Below are 20,000 nucleotides of genomic sequence, written 5' to 3'. Positions count from 1 at the left end.
TGAGACAGAGGTGAGACAGACAGACAGACAGACAGACAGACAGACAGAGGTGAAACAGGCATACAGAGATGAGACAGACATACAGAGGTAGGTCAGACAGACAGACAGCAATGAGACAGATAGAGGTAGGACAGACAGAGGAAGGGCAGACAGAGGTAGGACAGACAGACAGACAGACAGACAGACAGACAGACAGACAGACAGACAGGCAGAGGTGAGACAGACACAAATGAGACAGACAGAGGTCAGACAGACAGACAAATGTGAGACAGACCAACAGAAGTGAGACAGAACAGATCTCCTTGCTCCTGTGATATTGATCCTTCGCTCATTAACACGGGACCTCTGCCATATCCCAGGGGCATTCTGGGAGGTAATTAACACATGGGTGATTAAAGAGGTCGTCAAGAAACTGTGTGTGTGAGTGTGTGTGTGTGGGCGTGTGTGCGTGCGTGTGTGTGAGAGAGAGAGAGAAAGAGCATGCATGCGTGTGTGTGAATGTGTGTGTATGTGTGTGTGTGTGTGATATGAGATGAGATGAGATGAGCAGAGTCTTACAATGTGTGAGAGATTCCACCTGCCGTGGTGTTACTCCATATAGGATAGGATGTGAAAAGGCCTCCTAGTTTTACTGCACTGCTCTGCTAGTCAAAACAAGCACCCAGAAGACAACACGCCTCTCCATGCATAAATACATTGGATTTCATATCACACAGAGATGTTTTTTGAGTTCTACCCAGAGTAAAACAAGATGTCACCTTTTGAACTATTCATACGCTTATACGGAATGTGAAGGAGGGTATGACAACTTTAAAGTGGTTTTAACAGAAGAGCTCCACACTCTAAAACGTTTTACTTCTCCTGTTAGTGCTATAATTTCTAAAATTATAAACTTTCAAAATGAAGGAATCTAATGAGCCATTATCCTCTCCTTCCATGGGGTTAAAATGGCTGCTATACGATGCTCGCCGGGCTGTAACAGCTTTAAATCGTCAACTAGGAACCCGATTGTCATATCTTCTGTCCCGGGCAGGTGGTAAACTTCAGACGAGGCCTACGGCAGATGCCAAGATGCGTGAGACGCCATTTTCACTGTATAGAGCTCATTATGGCCACCTGTCATACGACCAATTTACTGCAGTTCCCTTAATGTGGAGTCGTTCAGATTTTACATTCAGCTTCATTTTTGTCGTTTCGCAGACAACCAACTTACAGTATATAAGTACATTAAAACACAAGCAACATATAGTACATAAGTACATTAAAGTACATGCATGTAAATACAACAATAAGTACATTTGTCTAGAGTAAGCGAACCGACTGTACATCCCAGTCACCGTCAGTAAAACCTTCTATGAGAACAAGTGAACAAGCAGTCACAAAGAAAAGAAGAGGACAGGACGAGGAATAATTTTTGCACCCATCATTGATGTTTTTTTTTTTTTTGAGATGTACGGCCCTGCTGCATCTTTTTGCCATTGTACGTCCCTGCCTGTGATGTTTTCTGAAGGGAACTTCACTCGCCAGTATTCTGGAAAGAGTGTGTAGCTCCCTGCCAGAGCAGGGTGGTGACTGGAGCACCATTGTGTTGTGATGCTGACACTGCACAGAGTGTGTGACCTTGACACTGCAAGGTTAGCTAGCTCGCTAATGGGATTGTGTTTGCCATGAGTGTTACACGATAATCGCCATCATGCAGTACCGTCAAGGAGAGGAGTCAATTGTGTGGCCTTGGCCCCGTCCAAAACTTCACAGTAAAAATAGTACAGTGAGGCTATGCTAACGCGCTACAGTGAGGTTCTGCTAACACGCTAACCCCGTGAGATTATGCTAATGCTCTAACACAGTGAGGCTATGCTAGCATGCTAACACAGTGAGTGTATACTAACAAGCGAACACAGTGAGGCTATGCTACCGTGCTAACATGCTAGGCTTCCCTGTGCAGGCTTCTTTAGTATGGCTGGTTTGTGTTCAAGCACACTAAACAGCAATAAAACTGAGCTCATGGTTGTGGCACCCAAGGCCCTGCTCCAGAGGGCTGGAGATCTTGCTCTGGACATTGACGGCTGCTCCATCTGCCCTTCCCCAAAGGTCCGCAACCTGGGCATCATCCCACGTCAGTTCTGTCACCAAATCCGCCTTCTATCACCTCAGAAATATCTCCAGACTCCGACTATCACTCGCCGACTCCACAGCAGAGACCCTCCTCCATGCCTTCGTCACCTCCCGTCTGGATTACTGTAATGGAGTCCTGTCCGGGGTTCTAAGCAAAACCCTGGACAGGCTCCATACGTGCAAAACTCAGCTGCCAGGGTTCTTAGCCTGGTATGACCATCCCGATCTAGCGAGCTCACTGCTTCGCACCAATCAGCGTTCAGCAAACTTTTGCCAAATCCAGTCGGAAGAACGGCAAAAACATCTTTTCCACCAAGAAACTCGTGATTAAGTCTATTTCTGCAATAACTGCACTTACAGCTGCGTTTATTCGTTTAACGTTAACGTTACCACTCGTTGCTTTCGGGAGCCGCCATGTTTGTTTAGCGAGCGGCAGGGACACGAACCAATCAGGGGCTGCTTTCCACTGTGGTACGGAACAGCAGTTAAAACGCAGTCCCTGATTGGCCTGGTATGGTCTGGATTTTGGGATAATCGCTCTCGAGAAGGCGAAGGCCAGACCGTTCTGCGTTAGTGAAACAGAATGTGAGCTCATGAGAACGGGATGGTCGTACCAGGCTACAGGGTTCTGACTCGCACCAAACCCTGGCAGCACATCACGCCCACCCTCACCCACCTTCACTGGCTCCCCATCAAATCTCGCATCACCTACAAAACCCTCCTCATCACTTACAAGTCCCTCCATGCTCTCGCACCTCAGTACCTCACTGACCTCCTCCACCCCTACACTCAGTCACGGTCCCTGCGATCCTCAGACACCGGTCAGCTCTTCATTCCCTGAACCAGACTGACCTCATCTCTTTAACATGGCCTTTGACCTCTAGCTTCCGTTACTTAATGTTGTGTGTCTCTGTCTACCATGTTTGTTGTCTCTTGTCTGTTATTGCCCCTAAGTAAAGCGATCTTGGGTTTTATGAAAGGCACTATATAAATGAAAGTTATTATTATTATTATTATTATTATTGTGTTTGTGTGTGTGTCTTCCAGGTGGGGAACCTGGGTCTGCTCTTCATGTTACTGTTCTTCATCTACGCTGCCTTGGGGGTGGAGCTCTTTGGCGAGCTGAGTGAGTCACATGACATCCTCCACAAATCAGCCGATGACATCAATAGTATCCTGTGGCTTGGCGCTCGGTTGGGGCAAGACGATCCATGCACTCATAGCTTCTCCCTAGGGTTGGCGACCACAGACAATAGATATGTTGTAGTCTGAAACTTAGTGGAACACATGTTAACGCCAAACAATATTCCACATCTTCTGACCGATCTTCAGATCTCCTGACGCCAACGTCCTGAGCCCCCCAACCAGAACAAAACACCACCTGGGGTGACAGGGCCTCCTCCATCGCCGGCCCCACCCTCTGGAAATCCTTCCCCAAACACATCCGTGACTCCACCTCACTCCTCACTTTCAAATCACCCCTCAAAACCCACCTCTTCAAAGTTGCATTTAATGTTTAAAACATTTTACCTTGATTATTTATTTATTTTTGCGTTATTTATTGCTATTGTTCTTTTCCTCCCTTATTTTATTGTAACATTTAAAGTGTTGTGTATTGTGTGATGATCTATGTATTGTCTTTTTTCTCAATGTAAATGTTAATATTAGTATTATTATTATTAATATTAATAATATTTATTTTTACTGATTGTCCTCCCAATGTACAGAGTTTTGTAGGCGCACATGATTTTTTATTTTATTTTTAATAGCTCACTGCAATTCTTGCATTACAACTAACTGTATCCTAACACAGAGCTATGCCACCACTGTAGATTTGCAACGGAATAATTGGTATTAGGAAGATCTGGATCATGGTCTCAAACAGTTACTATTTCCTAGATACTACAGTAGATACAGTAGATGTAGCCGGGCGTCGCCAGCCTGATCTCACGAGCTCAAATTCGATTTCAGTCCGCAGATCAGTCTGGATATTCAACCGTTCTAAAATAATCTACTCCAACAGAAATGTGTTCATACCAATCACAACCGTTTATCTAATATGGGGCGGGTTTAATAAGAGGCCTTTTCACTGATTGGTTGTAGGTCTATCCAATTGCGTCCAGAGGCATTTTGATCTATGCCCGTTAGTAAAGCCTCTTGGGAATCGGAAAGGAACTGTGAGTTTCCAGACCCTTTTGCATTTTTGCGAATTCGGTGTGGTGAAGCCAGGCTACAGTAGATGGGCCGTGTGGAAAAACCATGAGTTTCCACCCTGGAAGCCAGACTATCAATTTAACGCATTATTGTTGAAATTGCATTTATTATAAGGAGCAAATACACATTTTCAGTAAGTCTTATCTCGTAGCTACGACTTATTATGTCATAGCCACGACTTTCTCTTATGTCATAGCCAGCTTCTTTTTTTTTTCTGCGTGCGCCTAGCAAGCTCTGTACATTGCTTTCATCTACCTAATCCTCTTTTTTTTTAACTCTTCCGATCCTAGGGTATTTAGATCTAGCTCCATCTGCCAAGACATGTCTAGAATGTTCCATAAATAACTCATGTATCTTCCAGCCTGTCACAGCAGCCTTCCCCCCTGCAGGCGCTGGTCACAGTCAGTAGTTATCTAGCTCCCATCAGCAGCTTGAGTAAAGGATTACAGCAAAATGTAACTCTCATTTTCTTGAGAACGTTCCATAGATTATCCTCGCTTTAAGCCCCAGGTTAAATATGAGCCTCTGTTCCTTCTGCTGCGGATTCAGTATTCCCGCTGTGTCTACAGCAGCTGAGGAGATGTGCAAACAATTGTCTCCAGTTGGCTTAGCAGGCCGTGTCTGCCACGCTTGATTTCAATCTGAATTCAGATTTTCCTCTCTTTCTCTTTGTTTCTCTCCTCAATTATTTCTCCCTCTCTTTCTCTCTTTCTTCACCGACACGCCCTATATCTCTTCTCACCCCTCTACTTCCTCTGATCCATCTCTCTCTCTCTCCTCCCTCCATCCCTCTCTCTCTCTCTCTCCATCCCCCTCTCTCTGTCCTCCCTCTGTCTCTCCTCCCTCCATCCCTCTCTCTCTCCTCCCTCTCTTTCCCTCTCTCCTCCCTCTCCCTCAACCCACCATCCCTCTCTCTCTCCTCCCTCCATCCCCTCCTCCCCAGTGTGTAATGCTGACTACCCATGCGAGGGCATGAGTCGCCATGCCACCTTCGAGAACTTCGGCATGGCCTTCCTCACGCTCTTCCAGGTCTCCACTGGCGACAACTGGAATGGCATCATGAAGGTACGGTACCTGCTCTACGCCCCAGGCCTGGGAAAGGGTTTGGGTTCTACAGCTGCTCTGTGAGTCAAAAACACCGGGCCGGCTCGTACAGTCTGTGTGTGCGCGTGTTTAATGGCCCCTGCCGCAGTCTATCATTCTCCCCTCCACGGGGAGAGCTGGGGAACGCAGGCCTTGCTCCCGCCCGTTTAGAAAGGCAATCTTTACACAGGGCCGCGTGTCGAGCCGGCGCTTCGCTTTGGTCGTTAAGTGGCTCTCGAGTGGAGGAGACGGAGCGATAAAAAAACGGCTCGGAGGTTCGCTCCTCTTGAACTCCACTCTTCTTCGTCTGTCGCGCGCACACACACACACACACACACACACACACACACACACACACACACATAGACACGTACACCCAGACTCACACTCTCTCTCACACACACAGACACACACTCACACACACACAGATGCACTCACACACACTGAGTGGTTTTCTACAGTAGATGGGGATAGTGAGGCTACAGCTGGTACCGCTCAGTGTAGACCACTGTAATCTGGTGTGAAATTAGACACCTGGGGCCATATAATCACAAAACATGTTGTCTTACCACTAAGAGTTATCCTAAAAAGCAGTAAAAGTTCCTTTCTCCCTAAGAGTTTCTTCTTAAAACCTATTCACAAAGCTGCTGTAAGACCAGATTTTACTAAGGAACTGGGAGAACTCTTTAGCTTAGAGAAAGGACGGGGTTAACTTCATAGGCTAGTGTCACTGATTAAACATGAAACCAAGAATAAACCAAGTAAGGCGACACCGTTTAAAAGGCTTTTTGTCATTCAACGTCTCCAAAATGTAGACGCGATTACGAGACAGATTGTCGGCATTGTCGAAATACTCTTAGATCAGATATTTAGTAGTCCTACAATTAGGAATAACTCATTGCAACTCAACCGTTATTGCTAAGAGTTTCTCCTAAATCAGCAAGTTAGGAGCAGTGAATACGGCCTCTGGGCTCTGGCAGCTGATTGGCTGAGAGAGGCTCCCTGCAGTGACTCAATAGGCTGGAACAGATATGGGGAGAGAGAGAGAGAGAATGCACTGAGGAGAGAGGAGGCAGGAGAGAGAGAGAGGGGGGGGGGGGGGTGGACAGTGAGGAGGAGAGAGGGGAGAGTTAAGAGGAGAGAGAGAGGAGGAGAGGTGCACAGAGGCTGGAATAGACTTCAAAAGACTGAGATGAGAGGAAAAGGAAACAGTTTTGCGAGAGTAAGAAAGTGGAAATGCCACTCCAAATTAGTGGGGGAAGTCTGGAATCATCCCAGAGCATCAAAGATTTATGTCTGGCCACGATGCCTGCTTGCTAGATAGATTTATCTGTTCATCCTCAGTTATTATATATATATCCAGTATATACAATATAATTTGAATGTTTTATTATAGTATAAAGTACATTACGCAAATGAAAAGTCACTCCCTCCCTACCAGGACACGCTGAGGGAGTGTCCTCCGGACTACGGGGTCGACTACTCCTGCAACCCCAGCCTCCAGTTCATCTCGCCCCTCTACTTCGTGTCATTCGTGCTGACCGCCCAGTTCGTCCTCATCAACGTGGTGGTGGCCGTGCTCATGAAGCACCTGGACGACTCCAACAAGGAGGCCAAGGAGGAGGCCGAAATGGATGCCGAGATTGAGATGGAGCTGGCCCAGGGGACCCTCTGCTGCATGGGTGGGCTGGGCGGGCCCCTCGGAGCTGGCGTTGGCTGTGGAGGAAGGGAGAAGGTCGGAGGGGGAGTAGGAGGAGGAGGAGGAGGAGGAAGAGGAGGTGGGGAAGGAGGAGGAGACGGAGGAGGAGAGAAAGGGGTGGCAGGGTGTTCCGGGATGAGTATACGGCATGTGGCAACGACGCACCCGGGACCGCTCAACCCCATCGCCCCTGGGAAGCGCAGGCTGTACTCACTTGCGCAGGTGAGCTTGGATGGATGGATGGATGGATGGATGGATGGATGGATGGATGGATGGATGGATGGATGGATGGATGTGGATGGATGGATGGATGGATGGATGGATGGCTTTCTTTCTTTCTGTCTGGCCAACAGTTTTTCAGTATGGCTGAATCATTGTTTATGCCCAGTATTTCTAAGTTGGGAGACTTGACAGACATTTCCACATCATTTCCAGTTCTTAGCTGACTATGAAAAGCAAAGCTAGCGTTCTCTGGTTTGGCGGATGGTAAAAGCTCAAAGTGGTTTTGATTCAATCCTTTGGACCCCATGAAAACAGGATGATGATGATGATGATGAAAGAACAATGTGATTATAGAGAGACAAAAAGAGAGGCGGAACAAACAGACAAACACACACAAACACACACATTCTCATCTCTGCACTTTTCAAAGTAAATTTGCTGAAGCGCTGGCCGTCTCCATGGCGACATTTGTTGTCAGTCTATAGAGGCTGAGGAGTGAACGCACTGAGCCTCCTTTAATCACCTTTTCAATTAAAACCCTGGGGGCCTTTATTAACCTGTCAATATGCACACACACACACACACACACACACACACACACACACACTCATTGATTACTGAAACAGTAATGATAGTCTGAAGGCAAACACACACACACGCACATCGATGAGTCACCGCCTGCCACAATGTGTTCCACCTTTGGAGGGCTAAACTTGGCTTTAGCGAGCCATTTTTAGCTCAGTGTTGGCTGACAGAATAACTTAGATCAGACAGAGGGAGCGGACACAGGCAGCTTCCCTCCCCTCTTCCCTCTCTCCCTCCCTCTCTTCCTCCCTCCCTCCCTCTCTCTTCCACCCTCTCTCCCATGAGTGATGTAAAAAGACCTGGAGGCCAGCTCAGTTTATTCACCGCTCCCTGTGTGTGTGTGTGTGTGTGTGTGTGTGTGTGTGTGTGTGTGTGTGTGTGTGTGTGTGTGTGTGTGTGTGTGCGTGCGCGTGTGCACATGTGTGTGTACTCACGAGGGCACTTGCGGCCGCAGAGCACATGTGTGCCTGCTTTGGAGGACCTCATTGAGAACACACACACAGACATGTTAAGAAGACCCATGGGGTGGAGAGCCTAGAGAGAGGGTGACAGGTAGGAAAGGAGGCGATGATGATGTGATATTGGATAGTGGAGGTGTCTAATGGAGCCCACAGGTTTGAATAGAACAGCCTGTTCTCTTCTTGTCCACACAGCCATCCAGAACATAACATGGCAGTCTCACTAGCACAATAACCTAACCACTGTACTGCAGAGAGAGACAGAGATGTTGTATTTTAGAGAGAGAGATAGAGACAGAGAGTTCTAAAACACAAGCATAGACTGTGGTCCTTCAAGCGATACGATTATTAACAGAGTCCTTGGTCGTGCTAGCCATATATTTAATATACCATTATGACATAAGTTTCTAAACAGAGACGGTGATCCATCTAGACATATGTTTATTATATGATTATTACATTACAAGTTTATTAACAGAAACCATGGTCCTTCTAGCCATATGATTATTAACAGAGACCATGGTCCTGCTGGCCATACGTTTATTATATGATTATTATGTAAGTTTAAAAAACAGAGACCGTGGTCCTTCCAGGGTTTCCGTTACAGAAAATCGGTACCGGTCAATGTGTCCGGGAAGATTAAACTTTTCCTGACAAACTGGAGAAATTCCAGTCTATTATAATATAATATTAGGCCTATTATAGCTGTTTGTCGCGGTGATTGGCCGTTGTGTAGCTTATATATGCCATTTATTGTCTTATTTCGCATCCGTATGATTAAATGTGTGATAGGCTGTCATGATTCCATGCGCTAGGCCTATATGTAATTGCACTGCCACAAAAATAGTCACCTTTGAATTGCGACTGTAGGCTAGAACATGAATGTTTATTTCAATTGAATGAATCGGATTTGAGGATGTAGGCTAATTGGTTTTGAATTCGCGACAGTAATATGTGTTTACTAATTTCTCTTTCCAGTTTTAGCCCTTTTTATCAATAAAACAGCGTCATTATAACCACGGACATCGCAGTAGGCTATGAGGATGAGGAGAACATAACCAGGAGGACATGATAGGCGGGCTGGGCTAAATAAAGAAATGCCACAATGCATGACTAGATATATAAAAAATGTATTTAAAAGTGCAAGAGGTTAGGCAACATGTAGACTTCTCGTAACATTTAAGGCCTACGGCTGCGCTGATTGGAATTCATAGGCTAGGCCTATATGTATAGCCTACTTAAATAAAGTGTAAGAACTTACAACGTGCATAGGCTAATTTCCATTCGATATTAATAGGCCTATGCACTTTCGCCTCAAGCTCCATACCTCGATCAAGATCCCTCTCGCTTGCTATGGTGGCCCGCTAGCCCAAAGGCCTACTAGCCAATAGCCTACACATTAACGGAACAAAATTAATTGGCCTATTCGTTTTTTTATATTCACAATGAATCATAATATATGGAAATTTAATTTTAGCCTATTGAAGGCCTAATACAATTAGGGGGAATTATTTTGTCCGGACATTATGACCGGAAAGATTTTAATATATCGGACTTCAACAGATTTTTCCGGACAAAAAACGGTAATTACCGGCTAACGGAAACCCTGGGTCCTTCTAGCCATTCATTTATTAACAGGACAAAGGGTGCAGACCGTGATCCTTCTAGCCCTACGTTTATTATATGATTATTACATACACTTATTAACAGGACAGAGGTTGCAGACTGTAGTAGATTATTTTAAAAGGGTGAGAACTTATGTGATGTGCCTTACTGAAACGTGGCACCAGCCAGAGGTTTACTCAGCCCTAAATGAAGCCTGCCCTCCTGGATACAGCTTTATGGAGAAAGCTCACAACACTGGTCGTGGTGGAGGCCTAGCTGTCATACACCGACAGGAACTGGAGCGCTCCCCCATCCCTCTGCCTACACAGTCCTCATTTGAATGCCTTGCATTAATGTAAGCCCCCATTCCCCATGACCATACTCCTGAGCTACCGGCCCCCCAAACCTAACTCAGCTTTCATCCCAGAGATGCACAACCTACTCACTAAACTCTGCACAACCTCTGCTAATATTATAATCCTTGGAGATATAAATATTCATGTCGACACCCCCTCCTGTCACTCTGCAGCTAACTTCCTTCAACTGCTGGATTGCCTCTACCTCCAGCAGCATGTTAATGTCCCCACACACTCTAGGGGACACACACTCGACCTGGTCATCTCAAACTCTGCCCCCATTGGAAACCTACAGGTCTACAATCTGGGTGTGTCTGACCATAAGACCATCTCAATGGAACTGCCGTTCCCCTCCCCCCCACACCAGGCCTAAGCGGCAAATCCTTTTCAGGAACGTAAAAAACATCAACCTTGACGCCCTGACCATGGACCTCCAACATCTCTCCTCTGGCTCTGCTGACTTCCCCTCAGTTACTGAGTCAGTGGACTTCTACAATCAGTCTCTGAGCAGTCTCCTGGACCTGCACCAGCCTCCTGGACCTCCACGCCCCTCTCAAATCCCGAACAGTGTCCTTCTCACGCTCAGCCCCCTGGTCCACCTGCGAGCTGCGGAAGATGAAGACGGCTGGACGTGTCCTTGAGCGGCGTCTCAAGGCTTCAGGACTGACTGTACATAAACAGGCCTACAGAGAGCATCAAAAGGCCTACGCTAAGTCCCTCAGTGATGCAAGGTCACAGTTCTATTCCAACATCATTAATAATAGCCCTGGCAACTCCAAGCAACTTTTCTCCACCATAAATCACCTTCTCAAACCACATACTGTACTCTCTCGCACTCAGAGGCCACAGAGGAGAGGTGCAACAAATTCATCACTTTCCTCAGAAAGAAAGTAGACACCATCCACTCTCTCCTCTCCAGCTCCGCCGTCCCACCTGTCCTGAATGCTGACCCACAGCCTGGGATTGCCCAGCCTCTCTGCTGCTTCTCCAACATCTCACAGCGAGAGACTGAGGACATCATCAGGACAATGAAGCCATCCACCTGCGCCCTGGACCCCTTCCCCACAGCCCTGGTGAAGTCCAACCTCTCCGTCATTAGTCCCCTCATCACCAAGGTCATCAACCACTCCCTCCAGGCCGGCCATGTCCCATCTGCGCTGAAAACTGCTGTCATCAGACCACTTCTCAAAAAAAACACCTTAGACCCAGAAGTCCTTGCCAACTACAGGCCCATCTCCAACCTCCCATTCATATCCAAGGTACTGTGTAACGGAGGTTGTCTCCGTTACTTACGATTTGATGCATTTGCACTTTTAGCTAATTTGCACAGTAACATTGTGGTCACAGTGTGATGGGTTGCACAGTAATAATTGCAGCGATTTTAGAATTAGATGTATTTATTGACAACTGTAATATGGAGTATGGGATGGCAACAATAATGATGATTGCAACGGTTGCAGGCTGTGTTGGGCTCTCGGCGGGGTCGGCCAGCTCCGCCTGCAGAGGGGAACGACATTAGTAAGCGAGGGAGCGCTCCCGTCTTAAATGGACGGTAGTTTATGGCGCTGCATGTAGGAACAAGTCCAACCTCTCCGTCATTAGTCCCCTCATCACCAAGGTCATCAACCACTCCCTCCAGGCCGGCCATGTCCCATCTGCGCTGAAAACTGCTGTCATCAGACCACTTCTCAAAAAAAACACCTTAGACCCAGAAGTCCTTGCCAACTACAGGCCCATCTCCAACCTCCCATTCATATCCAAGGTACTGGAAAAAGGGTACGTCGCCAGGGCACGTCGCCCTGGGAAAGGCAAATCCCACACCCACAATGTCACTTGTGGTGTCCCTCAGGGTTCGGTGTTGGGCCCCACCCTGTTCATACTATACATGCTCCCTCTTGGCCGTGTCATCAGCAGCCATGGAATATCTTTCCACTGCTATGCTGATGACACACAGCTTTACATCAAAGCCAACCCCACCCCCTCTGCACCCCTGCCACTGTCCAAACTGACCACCTGCCTGGAGGAGACAGAGGCGTGGCTTCCAAGACTGAAGCCATTCTAGTCGGCACACCACACCAGGTCCGGTCATCCACCATCACCAGCATCACCTTCTCTGGCCAGAACATTCCTCTCTCCACATCAGTCACCAACCTGGGCGTCAAAATGGACCCTTACCTCACCTTCGAGACCCACATCAAACAGCTGTGCAAGATGTCCTTCTACCACCTCAGGAACATTGCCAAACTCCGTCCCACACTCACCCTGGCAGATGCAGAGAAGCTCGTCCACGCCTTTGTCTCCTCCAGGCTGGACTATTGCAATGCACTCCATCGGGATCCCTAGTAGTAGCCTACAGAAACTCCAGTACATCCAGAACAGCGATGCCAGGATCTTGATGAGGGTGCACAAATATGACCACATCACCCCCATCCTAAAGTCACTCCACTGGCTCCCCATCTCACTCAGAGTTGAATTCAATGTTTCCCTCCTCACCCACCAGTGCATATACGGAAATGCCCCCCCCCCACCTCAAGGGCCTCCTCACCCCTCAGACCGCCTCACGCACCCTCCGCTCCTCCACTGCCAACCTCCTCAAACCTCCTGGGTTCAAGCTAAGCACCATGGGGATGCAAGCCTTCGGCACTGCTGCTCCCAGGCTGTGGAACACCCTCGCCAACCACCTCAGGGGACCTCAGTCTGTGGGTACTTTCAAGAAAGACCTTAAAACCCACCTCTTCACAAAAGCTTTCTGTTGACCGTTCTCCCATGTCATCTTCATCTTGTATGTGCCATGTAATGCTTGCTTCAGGTTTTTATTATTATTATTATTATTATTATTATTATTATTATTGTATTATTATTATTATTATTGTATATTTTTATTATTGTATTACCTATTATTGTACTAATGTGTTGGATGTGACTTGGTTGTGGATGTATTGGATGTGTAATGGATGTGGAGCCTGGATGAATGTACTACATTGTTGTTTTTAACCTCTGTTTTATAGCACTTTGAGATTTCTCGGAATGTAAAGTGCACTACAAATAAAATGTATTAGTATTATTATTAGAACTTCAAAAACACACGGTTGAACTTCGGAGTAAGAAGATAAGTTTAATAGCAGTGCTCTGGCCAGCTTTCTACACAATATTTCATATGACATTTGAAAATGGTTCCAGTTTCTGTGTCCCCGTGTCTGTGTCTCTCACTCCCCGATACTCAATCAACGTTATTCTGCCTGCACCCAGCTGTGTCCTTGAAGAGGGAACACACACAATACAATATCATCAGGCCAGGAGCAGGGGGCAAATTAAAATTGACACAGAACATCCCTGAGTATGAAGTTCGAACACTGTTAATAGGTTTAGAGAATAATTAAACATAATCTCATGAACCTAATTTACCTCACATTTCCCCTCTTTGATAATAAATGTATCACTTCTAGATAGTTGTCCCTTAAGGGAACAACAATGTTTTTTGGGGGGTTTCAGACACACACAGAACACAGCATTAAAGGAAAATGTAACAGTCAAAGGAAGGTCATATTACTGATGACTGGAGTGGTGTGCCCATCAAGGAGTGGAGCTCACGATTAAATCTCTCATACATTACTAGAATGTACAATGTTACAGTCAATCCAGTAAAAACATGAGGGTAATAAAAACAAAAGATATAATATATAAGACATCATATATTCAAGCTGAGCAGAGCCTTAAGGGCCTCAGAATGTCCTGCGCAGTGCGGTTACTCAGTCTGTGGTTGTCGGATTGATTACAGTACCTTCGTCATTTTTTACCTTATCTTCTATTGTAAATCTATAGCTCAAAGGTGTGGCATATTACTTGTTGTCCCCTTCCTTCTTGGCCTGGGCACGAGTTCTCAGGCGGGTTGGGGGTGTTTGTTTGGCGTTTTGTTCTCGGCTCTTTTTAGCGTCACACAACTCGAGGAGTTGGGCCTCCTTAAAGGACCTGGGGCCGCACTCCTCCTGCTCCGGGAGATCCTGCTCTTTGAGACCCTCTTCGAGGTCGGTCTTGAGCCCCTTTTTCACTGGCTCTTTGTGTGCCGGTTCGTCTGCTTCTTTCTCCTTTCTCCTTAACCTGTGTTCTTATGGATTGCAAAGCAGAATGCAGGTTGCGACTCACTGCAGAGGGCAGAGTCAGGGAGCGGCGCCTTGGGTGGTCCTACTCCCATTGCCAGTGGGCCTGATGGACCTGGAAATATTATTTTGAGCACAAATCAAACATTTCTCACACAACCTTTCAGCAATTGGGGTGAAGTTTTTAGTGTACCAGAATTTCTGAAGAGCGGCCACTATTCCCCCCTTGCCACTGGTGCAGGGCCACTGGGAGACAAGGTCTTCCATCCGGGCACTTCCAGACCCCGTCTTCCTCCACACACCCTGCCTTTTCCCAGAGTGACTTTCTCCGAGGGGTATGTCGCATTCATTCACTCAAGAGACTCATCACCGTTTGGAACAAGTGGGCCTCTAAGAGAATTACCTCTAAGAGCTCACCTATGATCTTCCCGTTTTAATGGGCTTCCCTGTTGATGTAATGTAGCCCCTCAGATTCCACAGCCATTGAAATCTTGACACCCCATAACCATACCGTGAATCATTGAAAATGTTAACTCTGCGACCTTCCCTTATCGTGCAGACCGTTGTTAAAGGAGTAGTAAAGGGAAACTGCATGTTTAGCCCTGTTTTAATGTTACTTATGATCATATACAATGGTTCAGATCAAAACGTTGACAAAACTAGCACTTTTGAGAAAGTCTGATAATTGCTCTACCTCCGTTTTGGTCATACAATGGATGTGGATGGGCACCTTGAAAAATCTTTCAAAAACATGTTAAACTCTCGATTTCAAAGACAAGAAGCTCACCGAGGGGGTAATTGGTGTCCGTTGGTGTTCTGACATCTTTCTCTGAAGTCTGAATCTTGTAGGGTTTTATTGATCATTTTCTGAAATCCATTGACTTGTATTGAAGCGACCGTTGTAGATGTGTAGATCAATCCGCAGAGGGGATTCAGGAAGCGGAACTACTTATGGTAGCTATTGTTATTGTTTATGTTGCTAGGCTACCTAGTTTGCCTACCTAGGCTGGCGTCCTGCTGCGCTGGCGGAGGGTAGTTGGCCATGGACTGGTCCCGTGGCATGGCAGGTGGTGGGAAGGGGCACTGCAGGTCGGCATCTGCGGATGAGAGAAAGCACCCAACCATCCCCGCTTTCTCCTGCAGTGTATTTCAAAAGCATAATCTTTGTGTGGAACAGAACTTCAAGGAGGCCAAAAACGTTGAATCAACATGCCTAACACAGGGGCCGAATCTCTAGGCAATACTTTCTTTCTCATCGAGGTGCCAAGCTTTTATGTCCTGGCTTCAAGCCAGGAATCACATGACAAACACATTTGCATACAAGGAATGTTCATTAACACAGATATGGTCACAAACGGTCAATTAGTCTTCTTACTGGTCAACTGATCTTCTTGAATGGTCTTTGCATCAGCTGAGCTCTTGCTCCCCTTCCTCAGACACAGGGCTTCTTGGGTCCTTCCTGGGATCACGTTACAACTAGGCTACTGACTTCAAAGGCAACAATTTGCTATCTTATTGACTCAGGGACAAAGGAATGCTGACTCAGAGACCTGCAACTCCACATGTTAAACTCCTTATATTAACACAGTTCCAACTAAAGTGAAGTTTATTCATTCTAATAAAATGATTACTACATGAGAGTAATACAGATATGATTGATGTAATACAGGATAAAAATATACTACACTCCTTTCCCCACTGCTGCTTACCTAGCCTAGTCCTTGCCTCCTCTTTCCACTTCCGAAACATCACTCTACCTCCTTATTCACTTTCTTAGTCATTCTATCTTCTACTTTCTCTAGTAAATCCACACTAAAGCTTCCCTTCAACGGGAAACCAAACTTTACCCCATGTCCGTGTCATAACTTGCTCGCTTTCCATTGCCTCCCTCTCCTCAATGGTCCATTTATCTCCCATTTTAGGAGTTTATGGCCCAATTAGTTTTAATGTACAAAACAGAGAGTAGTGGTGCAGAACAGAGTCAACACAGACGACTGTATGCTGAAATTGTGAGCTTGTATGGATATTCACCAGAGCACCATCACAATCTATGAACCCAGGACCATGTCCCCAGTCAGCTCACAGGCACACAATTTATTTCAGAAAAACAAGTAAAGAAAAATAATAATAAAAAATAAAACAAACAGACAATTGCATACTAGGGTACACAATTTATTACACAAAACACATCCTAAACCCTGGCTCTTCTGTAACGTCCAATAGTTCTGACAAAAACCATGCTAATGTTCAGTACCTCACTTTCCCTGTGAAAAGGGTTACCTGTCCCTCGCAACGACCATGTCGAACTGCAAGTTCGAGTACTGAAAAAATCAGGCTAATGTTCAGTAACCACTTCGCTCTCCCTGTGAAAACGGTAACCTATCCCCTGCAACGACCCTGTCGAACTGCAGGTTCCTATACTGCACAGATTTATCAGTTACAGTAGACACCAGTTCCTCGAGAGTACTCTACTAAAGACCCAACAGTTAAACAAACAGTTAAACAAACTGTAAAACAAACAGTAAAACAAATGTTAAATTATTTTCTGAGTGAGGTGCTCAGAAACTTACCCGTTTCTGTTGAAATGCTGGATCGGGCAAAAGACGGGAGCGCCGGTCATCCCTCTCGTCGCTCAGCCTCTGTGAATCAGGCGAGGGTTGAGAGCCGCCTCAGCGGGATTATCAGTCCAACGATGCCGTGCGTCTCGCCGCCCCTTGCCCGGACCACCTTCTGACACCAAATTGTAGTAGATTCTTTTAAAAGGGTAAGAACTTCAAAAACACGCCGGTGAACTTCGGAGTAAGAAGATAACTTTAATAACAGTGCTCTGGCCAGAGGACAATTCAGAACAGACAACAGATTGCATCTGAGGAGAAGTGATAAGTTGTCAGTGATAGCCTTTCTACACAGTATTTCACATGACGTTTGAAAATGGTTCCATATATGGTCATCCCCAGCTGTGTCCTTGAAGTGGGAACACACAATACAATATCATCAGGCCAGGAGCAGGGGGCAAATGAAAATTGACACAGAACATCCCTTAGTATGAAGTTAGAACACTGTTAATACGTTTAGAGAATAAAGTATTATTAAATATTAAACATAATCTCATGAATACAATTTCCCTCACACAGACCATGGTCCTTCTAGCCTATTCCAGCGGTATTTTTAAAAAGAGACCACATGAAGAGCCCACACACGGAGGATATTTGTCTGTCTGTTTCAGAACCAGCAGCTTTTTGGAACGTTGAAAGCATAGTCAGACAGAGGTGTGTAAAACTGTGTGTGTGTGTGTGCATGTGTGTGTGTGTGCGCATATCTGTGTGTGTGTGCGTGTGTGTGCATGCGTATGTGTGTTTGTGTGTGTGCATGCATGTGTGTGTGTGTGCGTGCGTGCGTATGTGTGTGTTTGAGAGAGACAATGGAGTCTTACATAACACCACTGTGAACTTAAATAGTGCATCATCTCCAGTGGTTTGGACTATTATTAAATAACCGCACGCGGATGCTGAAGCACACTGACCCTGTCTCAGGAATATTCTACACGTTATTACTGCTGAGACAGAACCACTCTGCAGGAACAGATACACCACATGACCAGCCGCCCCACCAAGCTACGCAACAGCAGCTATTCCTGTCTAGTGGATCTGCAGGGAACGTCATTGGAAAACAATTCCACTGTTGAGATTCAGGAGGAAGAGAATTTAATAAATGTATAGATACATTGATTAAATCTTCTAAGTATAACTCAAATAAAAAACATGCAGCACTAGCACGGTAAATGTTTATAGTGAGGTAATTACGTATTGCTGATTTATAACCTGTTCTCCTCTCATTCTGGCATCAGTACAATGAACTGCTTTGTTTTACACCTAATCCTGTAACTATATCGCCCGTGTGTGTGTGTGTGTGTTTATGTGTGTGTGTGTGTGTGTTTATGTTTATGCACGTGTGTGTGTGTGTTTATATGTGTCTGAGTATGCGTGTTTATGCATGTGTGTGTGCGTGTGTATGTGTGTGTTTCCAGGAGAGCCAGTGGCTGGACAGCGTATCTCTGCTCATTAAGGACTCAGTGGAGGGAGAGATGATGATGATTGACAACCTTTCCGGCTCCGTCTTCCACCACTACTCCTCCCCTACCGTCTGCCAGAGCCACACCCAGGAGGTACAGTACACACACGCACACACATGCATGAATAAACACACACACACAGGAGGTTCTGAACGCACGCACGCACACACACACACACACACACACACACACACACACACACAGGATGTTCTCAACACATACATCACACACACACACATGCACAGGAGATATTGAACACTGCACACCAGTGGCGGCTGGTGACTCAAAAAACTGAGGAGGACAGGAGGAAGAGAGGCGAACCGCCCATGGGCGCCGGGGGGCACTTTCCCTTGAAATATAAATAAATAGATATTAGAAATATCAGCTTTAAAGTGGATTTACAGTCAATTTTAGCATATGAAAAACTGACTAACACTTTCTTTAACTACATGCAGCATTTATTTATCATATTCATGATAAAATATTACAAAACAACAATAAAACATTGTAAGCAATAGTTGTTGTAATGGATTGTACTCTTCTCTAAAGAGAGAAAATAATTGATATTGGTGAGGTGCTGGAGAGGTTAGGTGATATATGAAAAAAAAAATTGATTAGGGGACACAGGTGTGCTGGCTCTCAAACAGTTTGTTGGCAAATAGATTTGACAACTGGACAATGGAATACGTTGCACAGCAAATGCAGTATCCAACAGTTTGCTCATGGCTAGCTAGCAATGGTACAGCTATTAGCTCATTTGGGTTGCTGTCAAAGCTGCCACTCTTATGTTGCTATAGCCTACAATTATCAGAACAATATGAACATTCAGTTGAAAGTTTTCCATCCACCCATCCATCACTGGATGAGGAATAAGCACCGCAAAGCGATACATTCTCACGCAAGCAGGAGCCAGGCTGTGGATTTCTCCAATCCGGTGTTGCGACCTAGTCTCTAGAAATGTTTTGGACGAGTTGCCGACAGTTTGCGCCTCCAGCCAATCTGCGCGCCTGCCTATGCCGTAGCCTGACGTGCACCTCGTAGCTAACGTTACCAGCTATAGCCAGCCAGTGGAACTGTCGTGTTCAGACGGCTCTAGCTCAAAAAGTATTTATGTCAGTTTAGATATTTAGATGGCTAGAATCAAGACAAAAGGACGAACAGTTTGATGTATAATATGTCCCATAATACTTTCGGATGTATTATATTATGGAGCTAGGAACACACAAAAAGTTTCCAATGGCACAGGGAAGAGAAACACAGACATCAACGCCGACTCAATCGGCCTGCACTGTGGTAAATCTGGAATGTGATTGGACTAACAAAATGTCAATGTCTGAATCCTGTTCAGACAGGGCTGGAGTACTGTCCTCCCTTGCGGTAATTTTTCAGCGTTTTGGACAATCACAAATTAGCAAGAAAAAAGGCATTACATTGATTTAAGAGAAAAGAACCCACCCTAAGGGAGGCTAGCCTCCCTTCCATAGATATCTATGG

The 20,000-nt window shown here is 45.9% G+C and overlaps 1 protein-coding gene across 1 annotated transcript in view; it reads left to right on the top strand.

Moving 5' to 3' along the window:
* The window catches only part of LOC311309679 (voltage-dependent T-type calcium channel subunit alpha-1I-like), a gene marked incomplete at both ends in the record, with an annotated part of 221,941 nt that overhangs the window by 189,993 nt on the left and 11,948 nt on the right, over positions 1-20,000 (top strand). The window contains 4 exons of the mRNA XM_084439007.1: positions 3,163-3,241; positions 5,273-5,394; positions 6,854-7,333; positions 18,462-18,599. Coding sequence (XP_084295133.1) covers positions 3,163-3,241; positions 5,273-5,394; positions 6,854-7,333; positions 18,462-18,599 — 819 coding nt within the window. The remainder of the gene's footprint in view (positions 1-3,162; positions 3,242-5,272; positions 5,395-6,853; positions 7,334-18,461; positions 18,600-20,000) is intronic.

This window comes from Borostomias antarcticus, assembly GCF_949987555.1.
Source record: "Borostomias antarcticus genome assembly, chromosome: 5".
Lineage (NCBI taxonomy): Eukaryota > Metazoa > Chordata > Actinopteri > Stomiiformes > Stomiidae > Borostomias > Borostomias antarcticus.
This window is presented reverse-complemented; position numbering and strand designations above follow the sequence as displayed.